General features: G+C 39.2%; 2 protein-coding genes across 2 annotated transcripts in view; one reads left to right on the top strand and one right to left on the bottom strand.

Annotated features, from left to right (window-relative positions):
- The window catches only part of PSKH2 (protein serine kinase H2), a 203,473-nt gene that overhangs the window by 58,003 nt on the left and 122,130 nt on the right, over positions 1-23,340 (bottom strand). Inside the window, exon 2 of the mRNA XM_069103608.1 lies at positions 13,453-13,552. Coding sequence (XP_068959709.1) covers positions 13,453-13,552 — 100 coding nt within the window. The remainder of the gene's footprint in view (positions 1-13,452; positions 13,553-23,340) is intronic.
- ATP6V0D2 (ATPase H+ transporting V0 subunit d2) overlaps positions 18,663-23,340 on the top strand; it is a 34,422-nt gene continuing 29,744 nt past the window's right edge. The window contains exon 1 of the mRNA XM_069103609.1: positions 18,663-19,261. Within this exon, the coding sequence (XP_068959710.1) occupies positions 19,132-19,261 (130 nt within the window). The 5' untranslated portion in view covers positions 18,663-19,131. The remainder of the gene's footprint in view (positions 19,262-23,340) is intronic.

Genomic DNA, 23,340 nt, shown 5'->3' on the forward strand with positions numbered 1-23,340 from the left:
CTCCCTTCCATTATCCCCCCTCTCATCCCCTTCCCCCACTACTCTCCTGGAGGGTGAGATACCCTATTTAGTGTGTATTTCACTCCCTCCTCAAGCCAGATTCAATGGGAATAAGGTGGACCCATTCCCTTTTGCCTTCCTATTCTTCCCCTCCATTGTAACCATTTTCCCTTGCCTTTTCTGTATTAGATAGTTTACCCCAATCTGTCTTTCCCCATCTCCTCTCATTATATCCCTCTCACCTCTTAATTTCACCTTTTAAGTATCATCCCATCCTGTTAAATTGGTCCTGTGCCCTCTATCTATGTATAACTGTAAACATATATACACATTCACATATGTATTCATATGCCCATATACCCTCATATATAGACATATGTATATATTTCTAATCCCTTCAACTACTGAGAAAAGTTTCATAAGTTACAATTATTGTTTTTCCATGTAGGAATGTTAATCGTTCAACTTTGATAAGTTCCTTATGATTTCTTTTTCCTGTTTACCTCCCCATGCTTCTCTTGCTTCTTGTATCTGAATGTCAAATTTTCTATTCAACTCTGGTTTTTTCAGCAAGAATGCTTGAAAGTCCTCTATTCCACTGAATGACCATATTTTCCCCTGAAACATGATACTCAGTTTTTCTGGGTAGGTGACTCTTGGTTTTAATCCCAGCTCCTTTGCCCTCTGGAATATCATATTCCAAGCCCTTCGATCCCTCTGTGTAGAAGTTGCCAGATCCTGGGTTATCCTGATTGTGTTTCCACAATATTCAAATTGTTTCTTCCTGGCTGCTTATAAATTTCTGTCCTTAATCTGGGAATTCCAGAACCTGGCTATAATATTCCTAGGAGTTTTCTTTTTGGGATCTTTTTCAGGAGGTGATCAGTGGATTCTTTCAACCTCTATTTTGCCCTCTGGTACTAAAACATCATGGCAGTTTTCTTTGAAAACTTCCTGGAGGATGATTTCTAGGTTCTTACTTTGGTCATGGCTTTCAGGTAGTCCAATAATTTTTAAATTATCTCTCCTGGATCTATTTTCCAGGTCAGCAGCTTTTCCCATGAAATATTTTACATTGCCTTCTATTCTTTCATTTGTTTGAATCTGTTTCACAGCATGTTGATTTCTCATAAAGTCATTAGCTTCCATTTGCTCCAATCTAATTCTGAAGCAATGATTCTCCTCATTGAGCTTTTGAGATTCTTTTTCCATCTGCAAATTCAGCTTTTTAAGGCATTCTTCTCCTCATTGCCTTTTTGAGCGTCCTTTGCCATTTGAGTCAGTCTTTTTTTTAAGGTATTATTTTCCTCAGTCAGGCTTTTGACTCTCATTTCATAATTTTCTTGCATTGTTCTCATTTCTCTTCCCAATTTTTCCTCCACTTCTCTTATCTGCTTCTTAAGGTCCTCTATGGCCTGTAACCAGCTTGTATTTTCCTTTGAAGCTTTTGGTGCAGGAGTTCTGACTTCACTGTTTTCCTCCTGTTCCATGCTTTGCTCCTTTTTGTCCCCAAAATACCATAGGAATGTAATGTTGGAATCTTCTGTCTGCTTTGTTTCCTTTGCCTGCTCATTTTGCAACTCAATTACTTGACTTTTTGGCTTTTTGCCACAGTAGGACTCTGCCACCAGACAGGGGAGCTTTTGTCCCAAATGCTGGGGTTTTCTCAGCTGCTGGAGGTATTAGATGGGTGCCATCTCTGAGGTCTCCACATGCTCTGGCAAGCTGGACACACACCCCAGGACCTCCACCCTAGACTGCAATCCAGATCCAAGCAGGTTAAAGCAAGAGTGATTACCCCTGAGACTGGTGCTTGGTCCCCCTACACTCTGCAGGCCAGGAGCTGAAGCTGCCACGTGGCACTGGCTGGCTGTGCCAGCATCTCAGCAGCTTCTCACCATGGGGGTAAAAGCCATACAGTCCCACTTACTGGTCCCAAAGTCCAGACTGCACTGACCTCTCACTTTGTCCTTCACATCTATGTGTTGATAAACCTGGAAAGGGCCACAGCTGCTGCTGATCTGGAGTCCCTCTGACCTGCAGCTAGTCAGGCCTGCCCTGGGGCTAAAGCCTTGGGGTGGGGCTGGGCTCGGCTCCCAGAGCGTTGCACTGGATTCCTGATGGTCTGCAGGGCATCCTCAGCAGGAGGTTAGCTTCTCTGTGTCATTTTGTGGGTTCTGCCACTCCAATGTTTGTTTACAGTCCCCTTTTTACATGGATTGGGGAAGGTGGAAGCCAGAGCCGCAGGAAGGTTGTGCTTCTACTCCGCCTTGGAGTAGACCTACACCTACTACTTGGCTCCGCCCCCTCAAAATCCTTCTTAAGCTCCTCTATGGCCTGTAACCAGCTTGTATTTTTCTTGGAAGCTTCTGGTGCAGGATTTCTGACTTTGCTGTCTTCCTCCTATTCCATGCTTTGATCCTTTTTGTCTCCAAAAAAGGAGTCCAAAGTTGGATTACTGTGCTTGCCTTGTTTCCCTTGTTTGTTCATGTTGCCACTCAATTACTTGACTTCTGAGCTTTTTGCCACAGTAGAACTCTGCTACCAGAGTAGGGAGCTTTGTCCCAATGGCTGGGGTTTTCTCAACTGCTGGAGCCTTCTCTGAAGCCTCCCCATGTTCTGGCAAACTGGTCATGTACCCCAGGACCTATACCCTAGACCACAATCCAGACCCAAGCAGATTAAAGCAAGAGAAATTACCCCTCAAACTGGTCTCTTGGTCCCCCTACAATATGCAGGCCAGGAGCTCTGAAGCAGTCACATGGAGGCAGCTGCATGGCCACAGAGCCTCAGCCTCTTCTTGTACTGGGGACAAAGGCTGACCACACTCCCAAATTCCCAGGTCCCAAAGTCCACACTGCACTGACCTCTTACTTTGTCCTTAGCTTCTGCGGGTAGATAATTCTGGAAACTGCCACAGCTGCTGGTGATCTAAAGTCCCTCTAGCAGCAGGCTGGTAAGGCTACCCTGAGGCTAAAACCTTGGGCTTGAGCAAGGCTGGGCTTGGCTCCCAGAGTGCTGCGCTGGCCGCTTCCTGCTGGCCTTCCGGGTTATCTTCAGTGGGAGGTTAGCTTCTTTGTATCATTTTGTGGGTTCTGTAGCGAGCTCTGTCCAGTCCCAGCCCTGCAGTGATAGGCCTGGCAATGGCCCTTTTGGTTGATGGGTCAACTTGTGGCCACGTTGATCAGGCCTCATCAGGGCCTCTGCGCCATCCCCTGTGGTCTTCCAGGGAAACAGAATATTTTTCACAAATCTTTTCCCCAATAGTCCAAAGTGAGAGGAAAACTAGTTAAAGTTTGGGAACAATAGATTTAGACTGCCTGACAAGTATCAATAATTACGAATGGCATCATTTGTAATTTGTGCATAATAATTAACATTTATTAAGTAAAGATAATAATAGCAAGCATTTATATAGCATTTGAGGTTCGCAAAGTATTTTGTACATTATCTTACTTGATCAACCCTATAAAGCAGGTACTATTATCTCCATTGTACAGATGTGGAAACTGAGGCTAGAGGTTAGGTGATAGAGTAAATAGATAGCCAGGCCTAGAGTCAGGAAGACCTGAGTTCATCTAGACTCAAGCACTTACTAGTTATCCTGAGCTAGTCACTTATATCTCTGACTGACCCAATTGTAGCCTGGCATGTATAATAGCACCTACCTCTCAGGGTTCTTGTGAGGACCAAACGGATAATATTTGTAAAGCTCTTCACACAGTACCTGGCACATTATAGATGTTTCCTTCCCTCCCTCAAGATTGCATTTTCTTACACCAAGTACAACATCCTACCCACTGTATCCCCCTGCTTTGCACTGTTTGCCAAACATTGTAGAGACATAATGTTTAGAGAAAAAAAAAGAACCTGTTCTCATGGAATTTGCAGCCTTGTAGGAGAATATATCCAATACTGCATAATAATATTGTACAATAAAATAATCTAATTCATTATAGAAGTATAAAACAATATTCTCTGTGGTAACAAAAAAGCCTTTTAACTGTCTGCTGAACTGGAACAGAGTATACATGCAAAAATGGAGGACCTCCACCTCTCCAGTATCCTCAGTGGATACTGAGAGATCCCTACCCTCCAGGCAGGGAAAGGGCCTCCACACATAGTGCTGCTTTTCCTTTTGTGTCAGTTATATTTCATTCTTTCCTGATAGAAGATGAGAGAGTACCAGACTATGACCCAATGAGCTTAGAAGGTCAAAGAAGCCATTCAAGATCCAATAATGGGATCCATAACAGAGCCTGCCATAACCATGGCAGCCAGCCAACTCCTGTGAACTAGCTCAGTCTTGAGGAGTACCTTGAGTTGACATAACCCATGAGTAGTGAACATGACACCTGAGACACCATTACTTACTCATCCATCAGCTATGTTGCAGCCAGAAGTGAACTTGATAGGTCAGGGAAAGAGGGGGAGGAGGATGTTTTGTAGCTACCACTTTAAGTTTGATCCCTCTCGACTGGGAGGTAGTAGAGGAGACTGTATCCAAGAATGCTTTGTAGCACAAATTTTAAGTCTTTGTACTCCCCAGGTACTAAGGAATAGAGGGGGAGAGTGTATCCAGATTCAAGATGTTTTTGTACTTTACTTCTCTCTGTATCTAGGTAAATATCCTTTTGTAAAAGCAAATTAATGCTAATTATTTAAATTAATATCAGGGCCCTAATGATTGCTTAGATGATATTGAGGTATTTGGTCAATTGATATTGGGAGGGCAGGGCCTAGCTTGTGAGCAATAGTACTAGAGAAAGATACCCTCACAGCCTCTCAAGAGAACCTCTAGAAGCTTTAGAGGAGATTTAGCCAAGCTTGAGGCAACTGACCAGGACTGGGAGAGTGATCCCAGAATCTATATGTGTTACATGTGTATGTATGTGTAAACATATATATATATATATATATATATATACATATCTATAAATGGACAGTGAGATGGGCTCAGAAATGAACAAGAAGGAGAGAGCAGATGAGATTCTGAATTGCCTTTAGGACTTTCCTGTGAAAAGAGCACTATGTTCAAAGGACCTGAATTCAAATCCTGGCTCTGCTTACTATCCGTATGAACTTGGGCAAGCTATCTGACCTTCTTGGGCCTCAGTTTCATCCTCTATAAAATGAGGTGTTTGGACTAGAAGACTATAAAGTCCCTCCCAGTATTATACCTACGATAGTGAAGCTGAAAGTTCTTGTAATGATTCCAAAGTTTCTCCTTGAAACAAAGGTTCATATTTGTGATATCAATGTTGTTCCAATATTGTTGTCTGGCTGTGAGTGATAGAACACTATGATCAGTAAAGAATTTAAATAGAGATTCACCCAAAGAGTAATGGTGACGTGCATGATAGATGTGAACAGTCTCTAACATATCATAAATGATGAATTAGGAAGGGGAAGTGGTATAAAGGATGTCATGAAAAACATTGGATTGAAAGAAGATGGGCTGATTGTCAGAAATGGATATAGGTTTGGCTGTGGAAATGACACTAAAGAAGATGTATTACCATCTTCCTTGCCTCTGCACCCTATGGACAGTTAGGTCTTTATATCCACCCTGCTGGGAATGATCCTCTCTCATCTCTTCCTTCTAGAATATAAGATCCTGGAAATCAGGGACTTGCCTTGCTTTTCTACATGTATCTTCTATGCTTAGCACAATGATTTGCACATAGTTAAATGTTTAATAAATGGTTTTATTCATCACCAGAGTAGTTGCCAAGTGATAATTATGATCCATTCAGGAATGTGATTTTCATTATTGGAAGAAGTAGCCACACTAATTGTCTTCAAACTTTTGAAGTATTACTGGAAGACAGTCATAAGAAGAAAAATGAATATCTAGCTTAATTAGTACAGAAATGTAATAACTTATGGTGGAAATATGAAAAGGAAAGAAAATATTTAAAGTTGAAACTTACTGATCTCACTACTAAAACTTGCCATTTCAATTGAACAAACAATCGTTTACTTTTCCACAATGTTCAAGGCACTATATGTAACTAGCAATATTATAGGTAGGTGGCACCATGATTAGAATGCTGATTCTAGAATCAGGAAGATCTGAATTTAAATCCAGCCTCAGACACTTACTAGCTATGTGACCCTGGGCAAGTCACTTAAACTCTATCTTCCTCAGTTTCCTCAACTATAAGATAGGGACAATCATAGCACCTACTTCCCAGAGATATGAAAATCAAATGAGATAATAACTGTAAAGCTCTTAGCATGGTGCCTGGCCCATAATAGCCACTTAAAAAACGGTTGTTTCCTTCCCTTCATGTAATGAAGGTGCTGATTTAGTCAGATTCTCATAGTGTATATATTTCTTAGGAATAAATAAAACATTGTTAGAAGGTTAAACATGAATAAAGATATATTTAGTCTTTTAGGTCACTGGAGTATTACAGATCATGGATTTAAATATTCTATGGGTCAAATAATTTCAATTACATCCTCAAAACAGACCCTGCATCTTCCCCTCCTCTATTCTGCTTGTCACCACTCTAGTTACAGCACTCATTAACCCTGTCTAGACTATTACAATAGTCTTTTTATATTTCTTCCCATCCCCACTTTTTTGTGTCTTCCACTCAACAATTCAGGCTGTTTTTAGAGTAATCTTCCTTGTATAAATCAATCCACTGTCTTCCCTTTGTGTCCACTCCCTCTTTCAGAATGACCCTATTTTTGTGGAGAGCACCATCATTCTTCCAGCCACCCAGGTTCACAACCTCGGGTATCCCTAATTTTTCATTCTTCCTCACCACACACATGCTATTGTTTCTGTCTAATTGACGACCTCCACAAGGTCTCCAGCATCCATGCTCTTCTGGATTCTCAAATAGCCAGATGTACAAGTATACACAAAATATATGAAAATAGTATACTTTTGGGGAAAGGGGACACTAACAACTGGAGATAGGGTGAATCAAGAAAGATTTCACGTAGAAATTGACATTTGAGCTGAGTTTCTAAAGAAACAAGGGATTCTAACAGACTGAGGTAATGACAGAGCATTCCAGAAATGGGGTCAGGGGCCGCTAGGTGGCACAGTGAATAGAGCACCGGCCCTGGAGTCAGGAGGACCTGAATTAAAATCCAGCCTCAGACACTTGACACACTTACTAGCCCTATGACTTTGAGCAGTCACTTAACCCCAAAAAGCAAAAAGCCAAAAAAAAAAAAGAAAAGAAAAGAAATGGGGTCAGCCAGTGCAAAGGTTCCATCATGGTGCTTCTCTCCTTTGATGTCTCCTTTGTCCTTTCCTATTTGTTAAATTTGAGGATTCCCTAAAATTTAGTCATTGCTCTTCTGCTCTTTTCTCTTTGCACACTCCCTCCAAGACTCCATTCAGTTTGTTGACTTCAGGTATTAATATATTTTGGATGACTTCAGAATCTCTCTAAACTCCCTTCAAAGTTCTAACTTGCATTTCCAAATGCCTATTAGATGCTTTCATCTTTCTTTCATGTGCTCCATGGCTTCCTCCAAATCAACATGTCTAAACCCATATTATCTTAATTATTATTGTATTAAACATATTATACTATAATGGAATAAATAATATTAAATCATATTAAATAGCCTATAATTATCTTTCCCCTTGAACTGTTTTCCCCTTTGACCTCCATATTTCAATAAATGGTACCATCATTCTCTCAATCACACTGGGCCAAGATTTTAGAGTCTCTTCCTTTGAAATATCTAAAATGTCTATTCCTTTTCCTCGCTTTCTCACCATAATATGTGATGGGGAATCAGCAGAGTATGAATAAAAATAAAAAGATAACTTAGTATTTGTGAGGACTAAATTGAAGATAAGTAGCATTTTTCTGAGGTCAAGCCACAGCTAGGCAGTAGCTCTCTATCAGCCACAGAGATATGGGCCAGCCTGTGGAATTTATAACTTTTTCTAGCATTGAACAGCAGCCCAGGAACTGAAGAAGATGAAATAAATGATGAGAGTGACCGAAGGTTGTGTAATGGTATTACATACAGAGTAGAGGGTCAGCTAGGTGGCATGGTGAAGATAACACTGGCCTAGGGATAAAGGAGGTCCATGAATTGCTATTCCTCCCTCAGACACTTATTAACTGTGTGAACCTAGGCAAATCACATTTGTATCATGATTATTAGGTAGCAGGCACTATGCTAAGGGCTTTACGATGAGCATCTCATTTGACCCTCACTACAACCCTGAGAGGTAGTTCCTGTTATTAGCCACACTTTACAGGTAAAGAAACAGGTAAATAGAGCTTAGACACACAGCTACTCAGTGTCTGAAGCTGAATTTAAACTCAGGTCTTCCTGACTCTAAGCCCAGCACCCTATCTGCTGCACCACCTAGATGTTCCCCATCTATAAAATGGGAATAATAATAATACCCACCCCAGAGTTATTGCCAAGATCAAATGAGATAATGTATGTTAAGCACTTTGTAAACCTTAAGGTGCTATATAAATGTTAACCATTATCAAGGAAATGAAAAGATTTAGGATGTTAGAAAGCATAACTTTGAAATGTCTGACTGAGAGCTAGTTTGGGCAATGAGGCTAGTGAAGTGAGTCTGCAGTTCCTAACAATTAGATTGGTCAAAAAGTGGGTTTGGGAGGCAGCTAGGTGGCACAGTGAAGAGAGCACTGGCCCTGCAGTCAGAAGGACCTGAGTTCAAATCCGGCCTTAGACACTTAACACTTAACTAACTGTGTGACCTTGGGCAAATCACTTAACCCCATTATCCTGCCTTCCCCCCTCCAAAAAGACCAAAAAAAAAAAAAGCAGGGTTAGGTCATCCTAGATGATGAGCTCCTAATCACTGGAATTGTTCAGGCAGAGTAGTTCTATGGGGAAAGCATAGGATTTGCCTTTCGGGAGCCTGAGTTTGAATCCTTGATCCGCTAACCTCTCTTCTAACCTCCAGTCTCCTATCTCTCGCTATCTTTTAGATTATTTTGAATTGGATGTTCCATAGACATGTTAAATTTAGCATTTCCAAAATGAACTAAATATCTTTTCCCCACACACTCCCTTCCTCCTAACTTTCCCTCTTACTGTGGAAGGTACCACCATCCTCTTGGTCACCCACACTCACAACTTAAGTGTAACCTTCAACTCCTCACTCTTTTATCACTCTCCATATCCAACCGATGATTAAGTCTTGCCCTTTCTGCCTTAGTAATTTTTCTAATAAAGAACCTCTTCTCTACCCAATACTGCTGCAGCACTTTGCAGGTTCTTAACTATTGCAATCAGCTTTCTCTTCCTGCCTCAAGTCTCCCACTCTAATCCATCCTTCACTCAGCTGTCAAAGTAATTTTCCCCAAATTCAGGTCTGACCACATCACCCCTCTATTCAATAAACTCCAGTGTTTTCCTGTTATTCCCAGGATCAAATATAAACTCCATGTTTGGTTTTCAATTCAAGTGGCTCCCTATCACTTCCAAAATTGAATAGAAAATCCTATGTTTGGCATTCAAAGCCCTTCATAACTTGCACCCTCCCCTACTTTTCCAGTCTTTTTATACCTTACTCTACCCATGTACTCTGACTCAGTGATATTGGCCTTTCTGTTCCATGAAAAGGACATTCTATCTCCCAACTCTAAGCATTTTCCCTGGCCGTCCCCCTTGCCTAGAAATCTCTCCTTCAGCATCTCTACTTCTGACTTCTTTCAATTTTCACCTCAAGTCCCACCTTCTCCTAGAAGCCTTTCCCAGTCTTCCTTCCTTGATCTTAATGGCTTTCCTCTTAGATTATCTCCAATTAAACCTAAAGTATAACTTGTTTGCACAACTTATTTGTAAGTTGTCTCCCCCATTAGACGGTGGGGACCTTTGAGAGCAGGGAATGGTTTTTGCCTTTCTATATCCTTGGAGCTTAGTACAATGCCTGTAGGTGCTTTTTGAATGTTTATTGACTATGGCTTTCCATACTCTGCCCTTTCTCAAAGCTGTATCTTAAAACCTCTAGTTTTCTTCAGACCTTGACCACCTTATATATGAGACCTTTCTTGATGCCCCCACTAGCTAGTGATATTATACTCAGTCAAAATGAACTTGTATTTTTTTTCATATATATAAATGTGTACATGTGGTCTGGCAGCTAGGTGGCACAGTAGATAGTGCCTGACTTGGAATCAGGATCACTCAGTTCAAATCTGACCTCAGACATTTACTAGCTATGTGACCCTGGGCAAGTCACTTAACTATATTTCCTCATGTGTATAATGAGCTGGAGAAGTAATTGACAAATCACTCCAGTATCTTTGCCAAGAAAACCCCAAATGGGGTCACAAAGTGTAGATCAGGATCAAAAAAAAAACTGAACAACAGCAAAACATGCTGTCTTCTCCCAATAGATTATATACTCCTCAGGGATAAGGACTTTCTTCTTTTAAGCTACGGTACATACTTAATGCAATACTCGACACATAGAATCCTTTGTTCATAAATTTAATCAGAAAAGGTCCCAAAGGCGATCTAGTCTGCCTCATTTTATGTATGAGGAAACAAAGAGGAAATGACTTATCCAAAGTCACATGGAGAGTAAATGGCCTGATACGAACTTAATATATATTTAATTGATTGATTATAATTTTCCTGCACAAACACTTGTTCAACTGTTTGTTTGTTTTCCTGGGAATGCACCAATAAAGTCAAACAGACAATGCAAGGAAATTCAAAAATATCTATGGAGCTATGGCATCAGATTACACTTAGCACTGTGATTCACTACTTTTTCAAACTAATAATCTATCTGGGGAGAATGACAGGTTCTGTTGGGTTAATAGTCAGCAAAACCAGGCTTCTGGCTATTCTGCTAAAACCAAACACAGTCCTAAATCTGAAGTTTAAGCACAGAATTTCAAACACACTTCCAAAAATAGTTGAGAACTCTGAAAAGATATGCTATTTTGAACTGTTGTAAAGACATAAAGAAGCCTTTCAAAATGTTTTTATGCTTTTGGCTTTATCTAAAAAGTGACTTTATCTTGTCTAGAACCTAGTGCCTCCAGGCACTCCCTGGCTATCTTCACATTGGGCTAACTGCTCTCCAGTTATCCTCCCCATCCCCCTCCTACTGGAACTTTGAACTCTGCCCCAGGACCCTGGATTCTGATTTGTAAACTTTTGCCTCATCTTACTTGGAATCAGGCCTCCCTGTCAACTCCTCCTTCCTCTCCTGCTTTCTAATTTCACTTTAGTGTGTTGTCCTTCCCCACTCAAATGTCAGATTCTTGAGGGCAGAGACTATCACGCCAGATGGTCAGTGACTGAAACATACTATCTACCTCCTGACAGAAAGGTAATGTAATTAATTTACAGTACAGAGAGAGACAAAAATATTTTTGAATACAGACAATGAAGGAATTTATTTTGCTTAACTAGCATATTTTTACAAGGAATTTTCTTTTCTTTTCTCTTCTTTTTTCAATGAAGTAGGAGATAGTAAAGAAAGAAAATGGATTCCTATTAATTTTCTTTAAATAGAAATGTAAGAAGTGCTGTAAATATGGAATATTGCATGCTCTTTCAGATGAAGTCACTGCTTAATTGTTTTACTTTGCTACAAGAGACCTCTTGCAGAAGGGGGATAATCTGTAAATGTTTGCAATATAAAAAACAAAACACATCAATAAAACTCTTTAAAATGTCAAAACAAAACAAAGCAAAATCCTTGTAACAAAAATGCAAATGTATAGTAAAACAAAACAAGTTCCCATATTAACTATCCCCCAAAATAAATGCTTCATTCTGCACCTGGACTGAGCTTTGTCAGTAGTGATGTTCTGTCATCAGCCACCTGATGTCAGTTGGGCATTGCACTGATCAGAGTTTTTAATATCTTTTTAAATATGTTTTATATTTTTAATATGTTTTTACAGTGTTGTCTTTTTATAAATTGTCTTCTTGGTTTTACTCTCTTCCCTGCATATTAGTTCATACAAATCTTCCCCGGTTTCTCTGAAACTTTCTCTTTCATCATTTGTTATATAACAAGAGTATTATTCCATTAAAATCACATACCATAATTTGTTCAGTCATTCCCTAATTGATGTCCACCCTCTTAGTTTCCAGTTCTTTGCCACTACAAAAGAAGCTGCTACAAATATTTTCTTACATGTGGATGTTTTTCTTCTTTTTTTGACTTCTTTGGGTCTAGTAGTGGTATTTCTGGGTCAAAGAGTATACCCAGTTTAGTTACTTTGAGAGCATAGCTCCAAATTGCTTTGCAAAATGGGTACACCAACTCATAGAGCCACCAATAGAACACTGGTATACTTATGTCACTTCTTGTTCAGTCTTTTTCAGTCATGTCTGACTCTTCATGACCCCTTTTGGGATTTTCTTGGCAAAGATACTAGAATGATTTGCCATTTTCTTCTCTAGCTCATTTTACAGATGAGGAAACTGAGGCAAATAGGGTTCAGTGACTTGCCCAAGGTCACATAGTAAGTAACTGAGGCCAGATTTTAATTCAGGAAGAGGAGTTTTCTTGACTCCAGGTCCAGCACTCTATCTGCTGAGCCACCTGAGTCATCCCTATGTCAGCCAGTGAGAAACAGTGTGACTAATAGGGTCACAGCCCCACCCCCCCCCCCATTTTTAACCTCTTCCTGGAATGATACTGTTAGGGTTAACTTTCCTACTTCTCTGTTCCTCAGTCCTGGTTCCATGTTCCTCATTCCTATTCCTTATTTGGTAATCTAGAAAATATCTTCATTTTATTGGTCCTATAGATAACAGGACAGTCTCCTATTGTTATCATACTGTCTCTTTGTCTCAAATGACACATAAGGTCTAGCCTTTGACTGGAGTATGGATCTTTCACTCTGCTAATAGCAACTGTTTGCTACTTTCCCTTGTATGTAGCAATAAAAATTGATAGCTTTAACAATGTGTGTAATAACATTTTTAATCTGGACTCTCTGCACTACAACCTATATTCCTACAGCATCTCCAACATCGGTCATTTTCTTTTTTCACCAACTTTGCCAGTCTGATCTGATTCAGGTAGAACCTCAGTTGTTTTAATTTGCACTTTTATTAGTGATTTAGAATGTTTTTTATAACTATTGATACTGTCAATTTTGTCCCTAGAAAACTGTCCATATCCTTTGATCATTTGCTAATTGGAGAATGGCTCTTGTTATCATAAATTTGAATTAGTTACTTATATAGCATGGATATGAAACCTTTATCAGAAAAATCTGCTTAAAAGATTTTTTCCCCCTGTAACTGTTTCTCCTCTAGTATTAGTATCAGTTCTAGACTTAGGTGGCTTCCTACATTTGATTTTGAGGTGCTGATAAGAGATTTGATTACCCCAAGTCTACCCTACTATTATAGAGTTTATTTAGTCCATAGTAATTCTTTTTTAAAAATTAAAATATCCATGGGAATGCTAAAGTCCCATTAAATCATTTAGTCAGTTACCTCAAAGCCCCTAAGGAATGGCACCAACAAAAAGCAGTGGCTTTGTGGAGAAGATGTAGCTGTAATGAAGAGTGAAGCCTTCTCTTCAGAGAATAGAAACCTGGAGACAAAAATAATATATAATGGCATCAGCATATATAGGGAAGTCAGGCAGATGGGTGGGTTTAGGGAGAACGAGAGTGGTGAGAATCAAAGGAGACAACGTACATGCAGTGCTTTGTTATCCTTAAAGCACTACATAGATGCTAGTCATTGTAATTCTTATTATTTTGAGTTCATTTAGGGGCATGTTGACTTTGACATGCCTGTGGAGCATTCAGGTAGAGATGTATAGCAGACAATTGAAGATATAGGACAGGAGCTCATGAAGGAGATAAGAGTTGGACATAGAGATGTTTGCAGTCATCTTGCATACAGAAAATAGTTGAAATCAGAGGTGATCCAATTATCTGAACCAAATATCAGGGTACATGGTAGGACTCTGACTTTAAATAATAATTCTCAGAGTTTTGATTGTATATAGATTTATAGCTAGAAGTGACTTTATTTATTTATTGCTTTTTGGAGGGGGGAAGGCAGGGCAGTTGGGATTAAGTGACTTGCCCAAGGTCACATGGCTAGTAAGTGTGCCAAGTGTCTGAGGTCAGATCTGAACTCAGATCCTCTTGACTCCAGGGCCAGTGCTCTATTCACTGAGCCACCTAGCCACCCCAGAAGTGACTTTAGATATAATTGACAATCATTTCTTAAATTTTTACTATCTTTTACTCCCTGTGCTAAACCCTGAGGATACAAATAACAATGGAGAACAATCCCCAACCTCAAGGAGTTTCTATTCTAATGGTAAAGACAAATATATGTGTGTAGAGAGATATACATATATACACATGTGTGTATAAATATATACACATGTGTATGCATGTATTGTGTATATATAGTCACATATATACATACACATATGTAATATATAAAACATGAAGAGTGGAGGGATGATTATGTCAGAAGGGATGGCAGTAGAAGCTGGAGGAAAGAGAGATGGCTTCCTTCTTAAAGAAAATCAAGAATCCTCAGAGCCAAGTTAGAAGAAAGAGTATTCCAGATATGGAGAGCAGCCAATGAAAAGACTTCGAGATAGAAATGGAGTTTTATGTCTAAAGAAGGCCAGTATGGTTTTATGGGACAGAACGGGGAGGAGAATAGAAGAAAGTTGGAAAGGTAGAAAGGGCCCTAATTATGAGAGCTTTAAATGACAAAGGAATTTATATTTGATCCCCAGAGTATTAGGAACCACTGGAGTTTAATGAGTCAAGAGAGTGACATGGTTAGACTTATGTTTTAGGAAAATCACTTTGGTAGATAAGTGGAGGAATAGAATAGGAATTGTTTTGAGGCAGGTAGACTCACAAGCTCTCTCTTAGAGATATTAGAAGGCTATTGTAATGATCCAGGTGTGAAGTGATGAGGATCTGTACTAGAATAGTAGCCCAATGAGTAGAGAGATAGTGATGTATGGGGAAAGATGTAGAAGAAATTACAATATTTGACAACTGATTGGATATTGGAATGAGCAAGAGACATGAGTCAAGGATGACACAGTTTGTAAACCTGGGTGACTGAAAGAATGGTGGCCTCTTTGATAATATTAGGGAAGAGGAGTGAATCTGGGGGACAGAAAATGAATTCCGCTTTGGGCATGTTGGGTTTGAGGTGCCTATGAAATGTTCAAAAGGCAGTAGTTGGTGATGCAAGACTCAAAAGAAAGCTATAGCTCAAAAGACAGGCTAGTTCTGCATAAACATATCTATGAATCACCTGCAGGGAGAAGATAATTGAACCCATTAGACCACAGCTAGGTGGCACAGTGGATAGAGTACCAGGCCTGGAGTCAAAAATACTCATCTTGCTGAGTTCAGATCTGGTCTTGGACACTTACATGACATTTTGCAAGTCACTTAACCCGGTTGGCCTCAGTTTCCTCATCTGTAAAATGAGCTAGAGAAGGCAATGACCAACCACTCCAGTATCTTTGCTAAGAAAATCCCAAATAGGATCACAGAGTCACATGTGACTGAACAACAAAAGTCCAATACACTTATTTTACAGCTGAGGAAAATGAGGCCCAGGGTAGTAAAATGATTTACTACAGAGCACCTAGAGAGGAACAGACAGAAGTAGGATTCAAACCCATCTACTCCAGCATCAAATATAAAATATTGTTTCACATTCAAAGCCCTTTACAACCTGGCCCTTTCCTCCTTTTGCAGTCTTCTTATATTGTATTCCCCTCCACAAACTCTAAGATCTGGCTGAACTGACCTACTTCCTGTTCTCATACTATACTCCATTTCCAGACTTTATAACTTTTCACTTGTCTGACCCCCACACCTGGGATGCATGCCCTCTTCATTTTCCACCTCCTGGCTTCCCTCAAGACTCATCTCAAATCTGATCTTCTGCAATGAGCCTTTCTATGCCCCTCCTCTCCCCACTTGGTAGTATCTTTGCTTTTCCCCTGGAATTACCTTCCATTCACACTGGTTATATCTTCTATTAATCAATAAACATTCATTAAGTCCCAACCATGTACAAGGCACTGTGCCAGGCACTGGGAATTCAAAAAGAGGTCCCTGCCACCAAGAAGCTAACAATCTAATGGGGGGAGACAATTTGCACACAAATACATATACAAAGCAAGCTACATACATGACAAATAGGAAATAATTACCAGAGGGAAATCACTGGAAATAAGAGGGGTTGGGGAAAGCTTCCTGTAGAAAATGGGATTTTAGTTGGGATTTAAGGAAACCAGGGAGATCAGTAGTCAAAGAGGAGGAGGGAAAGCATTCCAGACATGGGGAAGAGCCAGAGACAATGCCCAGAGCCCAGAGATGCGGTTGTCTTATTTGTGGAACAGCCAGAAGACCAGTGTTACTGGATCAAAGAGGATATATGTCAGGGAGTAAGGTGTGAGATGACTGGAAAGACAGGAGGGGGCTAGGTCACGAACGGCCAAACAGAGCATTTTGTGTATGATCATGGAGGTAATAGGGAGCCACTGGATTTTATTGATTGTTGGGGAGGCACTGACATGATCAGACCTGTATTTTAGGAAAATTGCTTTAGCAGCTGAATGGAGAATGGATTGTAATGGGGAGAAACTTGAGGCAGGCAGACTCACCAGTTGGCCATTGCAGTAATCCAGGCATGAGGTAATAAGGGCCTGCACTAGAGAGGTGGCAGTGTCAGAAAGAAGAGGGCATCAGAGAAGAAAAGACAGCTTTTAGGAGAGATGTTGCAAAGGTGTAATCAACAGGCCTTGGCAACAGATTGCATATGGAAGGTGAGAGATAGTGAAGAATCCAGGATGACCATCATTCATCCTAGTCTGGGAGGATGGTGATGCCTTCTATGGTAATAGAAAATATAGGAGGGGGTAATGGTTTAGGAGAAAAGATAATGAATTCTGTTTTCAACATAATGAGTTTAACAAGTCTACAATACATTAGTTCAAGATGTCTGAAAGGCAGTATGTATGAAATTGGAGGTAAGCAAAGAGATTGGGTTTACCTAGTTATTTTTATGCTATTTCCCCATTAAAATGTCAACTCCATGAGTGCAGAGACCATGTTTTTGCCTTTTTTTTATGTCTCCAATGCTTAGACAGTGGCTAGATTATAATATTTATTTAATAGATGCTTGTTGATTAACACTGACACCATACCTAACAGTTTTGCCATTTACCATTACTTTGCCATTACCATTACCATACTTCCTCTTTAATTGTTATTGCATCTGAAAAGTGGGCTGTATCATAGCTTCACACCACTGAAATCACAGGTTCAGACAAGAAAAAAACAAAATCTGGGCTCATACACTTAACACTTACTAGCCATGTGACCTTGGCCAAGTCAGTTAACCCCAATTGTCCTACCTTTCCCACTCCAAAAAGACAAAAAAAAAAAAAAAGATCAGAAGGAAAGCAGAAAGCTGGGAAGCAGTTGTTATAGCGTCTCTGACAAAGGTTTCATTTCTCAAATATATAGAGAACTGAGTCAAATTTATAAGAATATAAATCATTCCCCAATTGCTAAATGGTCAAAGGATACAAATAGTAAGTTTTCCAGATGAAGAAATCAAAGTTATCTATAATAATATGGGGGGGGGATGCTTTAAATGGCTATTGATTAGAGAAATGCAAATTAAAACAACTGAGGTACCACCCCACACCTATCAGATTTGCTAATATGACATAAAAGGCAAATAATGAATGCTAGAGGGGATGTGGGAAAATTGGGGCACTACAGCATTGTTAGCTGAGTTTTGAACTTATCCAACCATTCTAGAGAGCAAATTGGAAGTATGTCCAATTTGGATTATAAAGCTGGGCATACCTTATATTCCAAAGAGATCATAAAAATGGGAACAGGACCAACATGTACAAAAATATTCATAGCAGTTTTTTTATAGTGTCAAAGACTTGGAAATTAAGGGGATGCCCATCAATTGGGGAATGACTGTACAAATTGTGGTATATAAATATAATGGAATACTATTGTGCTCTAAGAAATAACAAGCAGACAGATTTCAGAAAAACCTGGAAAGAATAACATGCACTGATGTAAAGCGAAGTGAGCAGAATCAGGACAAAGCATTGTACAAAGCATCAATTACATTGTGTGATTATCAGCTATGATTGACTTAGTTCTTCTCAGCAATACAATGATCCAAGATAAGCCCAAAAGACTCATGATGGAAAATGCTATCCATATAAAGAGAAAGAACTGATGGAGTCTTTATACAAACCAAAGCATTTTTTAATGTTTTTTTTCCTTTTGTTCTGTTTCTTCTTTCATAACATGACTAATATGGATATGTGTTTTACATGATTGCATGTAACCTATATAACCTATATCAAATTGCTTGTCTTGGGCAAGTAGAGGAGGGAGGGAAGATTTGGAACTCAAAATTTTATATTAAAAATGAATCTTAATAATGTATAATAAAGTTATCGTATACATTTCAAAGAAGAAAATGAAGGGGGGAAAAGCACAACAAAAAACTAGTAGCAAGACAGGTGAGATCACTTAATCTCTCAGTTTTTCCTGTGAATTCTCCAGGACAATAAATTGCAAAGTACATGCAGATCTTGGGTGAGGAGTGGGTTCTCTTTGCTAATTCCTTACATCACAGGCGGGGCAAGCAAAGTCCCCACTGCTGCGGGTAGTTAATAAGAACTGAGTTGGATTGGATTAGCTGGGGAGAGAGGAAGAAGATTGCTTTTTAAAGTTGGAGTAGAAAGTGCCTAACTCAGTACCTTTAACATAGTAGGGGTAGTAAATATTTGATGAATTGAGAAGTCAAGGAAGCAGTCAGAAAGAGTTATGTGGTGGGGCTTGGTAAAAGAGTAAGAAATTTCTCAGTCTCCCAAAAAAGGGATCTGCTGCCTGGAAAGTAGCTAGGTTTGTTGTCTGACTGATTAGCTATTGTTGTGTAAGCAGAATTGAGCTTTAGGCAATTGGAGCTGGGGGAAACTAGTCTGAGAAACCCTCACCATCAGCTGACAAATCATTCCTTCCTCAATCTCTTCTATCACCTTTCTAACAGAAGTAGAATGCTTCTCTGGCTGGCAAAAAGAACTAGAGGTCTGCTTCTGCTTTAATCAACTCAATCATTTCCTCCATGCTACAGCTTGCCGAGTTTTATTTCAATGTGGACCATGGCTACCTGGAGGGTCTGGTCCGAGGACACAAAGCCTGCCTCCTGACCCAGCAAGACTACAATAACTTGGTGCAGTGTGAAACTCTGGAAGGTAAGTGCTGCCATTTTCAAACTTTTGGGAAATAAACAGCTCTCTGTAAACTTTAAGCGATAAACTACTTCCAGTGGCGTGGGAGCCTGGAGAACCTTGTAGTAAGGCTAGCTTTAACTTTCTGAACAGTCTATTATCTCAGAAGCATGAGGAAAAAATAGAATCTGTCTCTTTACCCTCACTGGTGGTGAATTCACATTTTGAAGTTCCCCTGAGATTCTGCTAAATTTTTGCAAAAAGTACATTAATGTGCAGGACTGGTACACTCATTGATCTGAAGGGTGAATGTCAAATCAATATTTGCAGCTTACATTTAGTTAGCGCTTTAAGGTTTACAAAGTGTTTTGTGTACATCATCTCATGACTTGGTTCTTAAAACCATCCTGAGAAGTAAATAGTACAAACCTAAAAGGTGACTAAGAGGAGAATGACTGGCCAGCCGACCCTGGAGTCAGGAGGCCTGGGTTCTTCTAATTCTGGTCTCTTCTTACTAGCTATGACCTTGGTCAGATTATCTAACCTCTCAGCCTCAGTTTTCTTCTTTTATAATGTAGGGTTGATAGTAATTAAAGTAATTACAATCGCTGTGTTGTCTTGAGAAAAGTGACTTGCCAAATTTAAGGCAAAATAAATGCAAGTTTATCCTCATTTTACAGATGAATAATTCAGTCTCAGGACCAATTTACTTACTCATGATCACGTGGCTCAAACCCAGGTCTTCTGACCATCTACCACTTGTTCATTTCAGTATAATTTAGATATTAATCAAAATGCAGCCAGTCACTGGATAGAGCACACTAGGTCTGGAATCATGAAGACCTGATTTCAAATCTAGCCTCAGACACTTAGTAGTTGTGTGACCATGAGCAAGTCACTTAACCTCTGTTTGCCTCAGTTTCCTCAACTGTAAAACAGGGAAAATAATAGCACCTACCTCCCAAGTTTGTTGCGGGGATCAAATGAGATAATATTTGTAAAAAGTCTTTGCAAGTAGTAGTTTCTATATAATGCTTATCCCCTTCCTTTTCCATTCTTCCCAATCCTGCCCTAATTTTCTGGCTAATTCAAGAGTTAAAAAAAAAAAGGCCTGACATATGCCCTAGGGAGAGGAAGTTAAGAAAAAAAAACTCTTTGAAGGTGACTTTGTGAAGTGCTTTAGTGAAAGCAGTAACTGCCCAGCCATGGAACAGACTGGTTAAATCCTGAGCCTGCACAGCTGTAGCAGTCACCGAAGACCCCAGGTGCTTTCATCTGAAATGGGAAAAGCCAGAAACTAATGCCTCAGAAATGATAACACCCAATTCTGTTCTCCATAAATTAATTGCAATGGCAGGAAATAATCCGAACTGAAGATCAATCACATTTACACAGCTGATGTGCCTCAATGGTGGCAAAATTATAGTGTATCTTCTGTGTTTCTGAGAAGGGAGGAACTAAGAGAATTCCTTTTTAATTTGTAGCCTGTTTTTTAAATGAACCAAGATAGGAGAAAGTTAATGGAAGCAAGGTTTGCACCAAAGTCCTAACTGATAGGCAGCCATTGTTGGGTTTCTAGAAGACAAAAGGGTAAAGAGATAAGTGTCTGGAATTAAGTCTGTCCTGGAGTAGTCTCTCCCTGCTTTGCTTGCTATTTGGTTAATTTTTGTGCATCTTTTGGGACATTGTTTAAAGCTGGTGTTCTCAGTTTCTAGGTAGGTGTGGAAAGGGGTTAAACATCATCATTATAACCATTATATATAGTGCCCACTATGTGCCAGACACTGCACTAAGCGCTCTATAATTATTATCTCATTTAATCCTTACAACCCTTGGGAGGTAGGTTCTATCATTATCTCCATTTTACAGATGAGGAAACTTAGGCAAATAGATTTAAGTGACTTGCCCGGTGTCACACAGCTAGCTAGTCCACCAGCTACTGTAATGGGGATGGGCAGGTGTTACTTCATTCCCTTTATGCTTTTTAGGTGTCTATGATAGAAAAAGATGTGAGCTGCTCTTATGGCAGGGGTAAAGGATGGTAGGTAGAGAACCAGAGTGCTCAGGAAAAATCAAGGAAAGTCTCAGGGATGGCACATTGGGGAGTATATGGAAATAGTGCCCCAGGTTGGGGAGGAGTGAATGGTATGTGATTTGCACCTTTGGGATGGGAATACCTGAGAGGTATTTTTTTTCTTCTTTTTCTTTCTTTTTAAATACTTTCTTTTAATTTATTTCATTAAAATTTCCAATTGCATGTAAAAATAATTTTTAACATTCATTTAAAATTTTTGAGTTCCAAATTCTCTCCCTTCTGCCCTTCTATTGTCACTCCTTGATAAGGCAAGTAATATGATATCATATTAGCCACGTGGCAAAAGAAAACACACAAAGAAAAATAAAGTTAAAAAGTGTTATTTAATTTACACTCAGAACTCATTAGTTCTCTCTCTGGAGGTGGATAGCATTTTTCATCTTGTGAATCATCTTTGAAATTACCTTGGATCATTTTGATAAGAGTAGCTCAGTCTTTCATAGTTGATCATCAAAAAGGGTTTCTTAACCATATTTGAGGCCCAGACCCCTTTGATAAAGCTAAAGAACTTTTCTAAGAATGTTTTTAAATGTTTGAAATAAAATACATAGAACAACAAAGGAAATCAATTTTATTGAAATAGAGCCATCAAATTTTAGAAAAAAAATTACAGAGACTAGGTTCAGAATTCTTACTTGGAGCATTGCTTTACATACAGTGACAATAGGTCCCAGGAATTTTTCCCTAGCAAACTATTCCCTACCTTCATTTTTTTTTTCCTTCCAATTGTCAATAGATAATTCCTACTTCTTTTTCTCTGACACTTATTCACTTAAGTTGCTAAATTTATCTCTGCTTCCCTTCAATGATAACATTTTTTTGGGTAAATGGTATTTTATTTTTTCACATTACAAGTAAAGATAGTTTTCAACATTCATTTTTTATAAGATTTTGAGTTTCAAATTTTTCAGTTGTTACCTAGTCCAACCCAATTATTTTATATATAAAAAAACTATAACCCAGAGACTTTACCCCAAGTCCCAGGCCATCTCCCATCTTCCAATCCTGTGGTCATTCCCCAATATCACACAGCTGGTTGCCTCACAAGTAGTGATTTAGGATACTGCTCCAGGCTCTGTGTAGATTTCAGTCCCATCTTTACCCTGGGAATAATAATAATAGCTGTCCCACTTGACCTCTTTCAGGGCCATGTTGGGAGAGAATTTGTATAGAGTAATGCTATTGTCACATCTGACTGCACTTGAGTGGAGACTAGCCAGCAGGTTTTCTTTCTTTTTTTTTTTTTTTCAGGTCAGAAAGAGGGATTTAAGAAGAGAAGGTTATAGTTTCAAGGGCAAAGATGTAAGAAAAAACTTAAGGACTAGGAATTTCTATATAATGTCCCAAATGTCTTAGGGCAATTTTAAGCTTTTAATAACTGAAAACTGCATTAAGATTTTTGAGATATCCTGTATTTTTGTATGAAAAAAATGATAGGCAAATAGTATACAAGAGAACACCGCCCAAAGTCATTTTGGCACTGTATGTAAAACCAGGCACTTTTTTGGTAATAGTTTATCACAATGTCAGAAAAGAACTTTGAATCCTAAAAGAACAATTTTTCCTATCATTCCAAGCTATTAAGTATTATTTTAGAAACAACTTTCAGGATAGATGTTAATATTTTTTAAAAGTTTTACAAGGATAAAATATAAAGTCAGTACCAAAAATATATTTTAGGAACTATTATTCACAAACTTTTTTTGAGACTTGGTCTGGTCTGAGATATTCCAAGGCCTGCTACTGACTCACTGTGTAACCACCACTAAAACTCCTATAGCTTAGTTTTCCTGTCTCTAAAATAGGGGAACTGATTCATGCTGCTTTTGTCATTGGGGAAAATCTTGTTACTGGAGCTAACAGACACTTAGGCTATATAAAGGCTGGTCTGATTTACAGGATTCTCTCTCTCACCCATGAAGAGATGGAAGGGGCCTTAGATATCACAGAATCCCATATCTAGGGGCAGTTAGGTAGCTCAGTAGATAGAGCACCTGCCCTGAAGTCA

Source organism: Petaurus breviceps, unplaced genomic scaffold (genome assembly GCF_028583685.1).
Source record: "Petaurus breviceps papuanus isolate PSGF00001 unplaced genomic scaffold, PetGlider_PUasm1.0 582, whole genome shotgun sequence".
Lineage (NCBI taxonomy): Eukaryota > Metazoa > Chordata > Mammalia > Diprotodontia > Petauridae > Petaurus > Petaurus breviceps.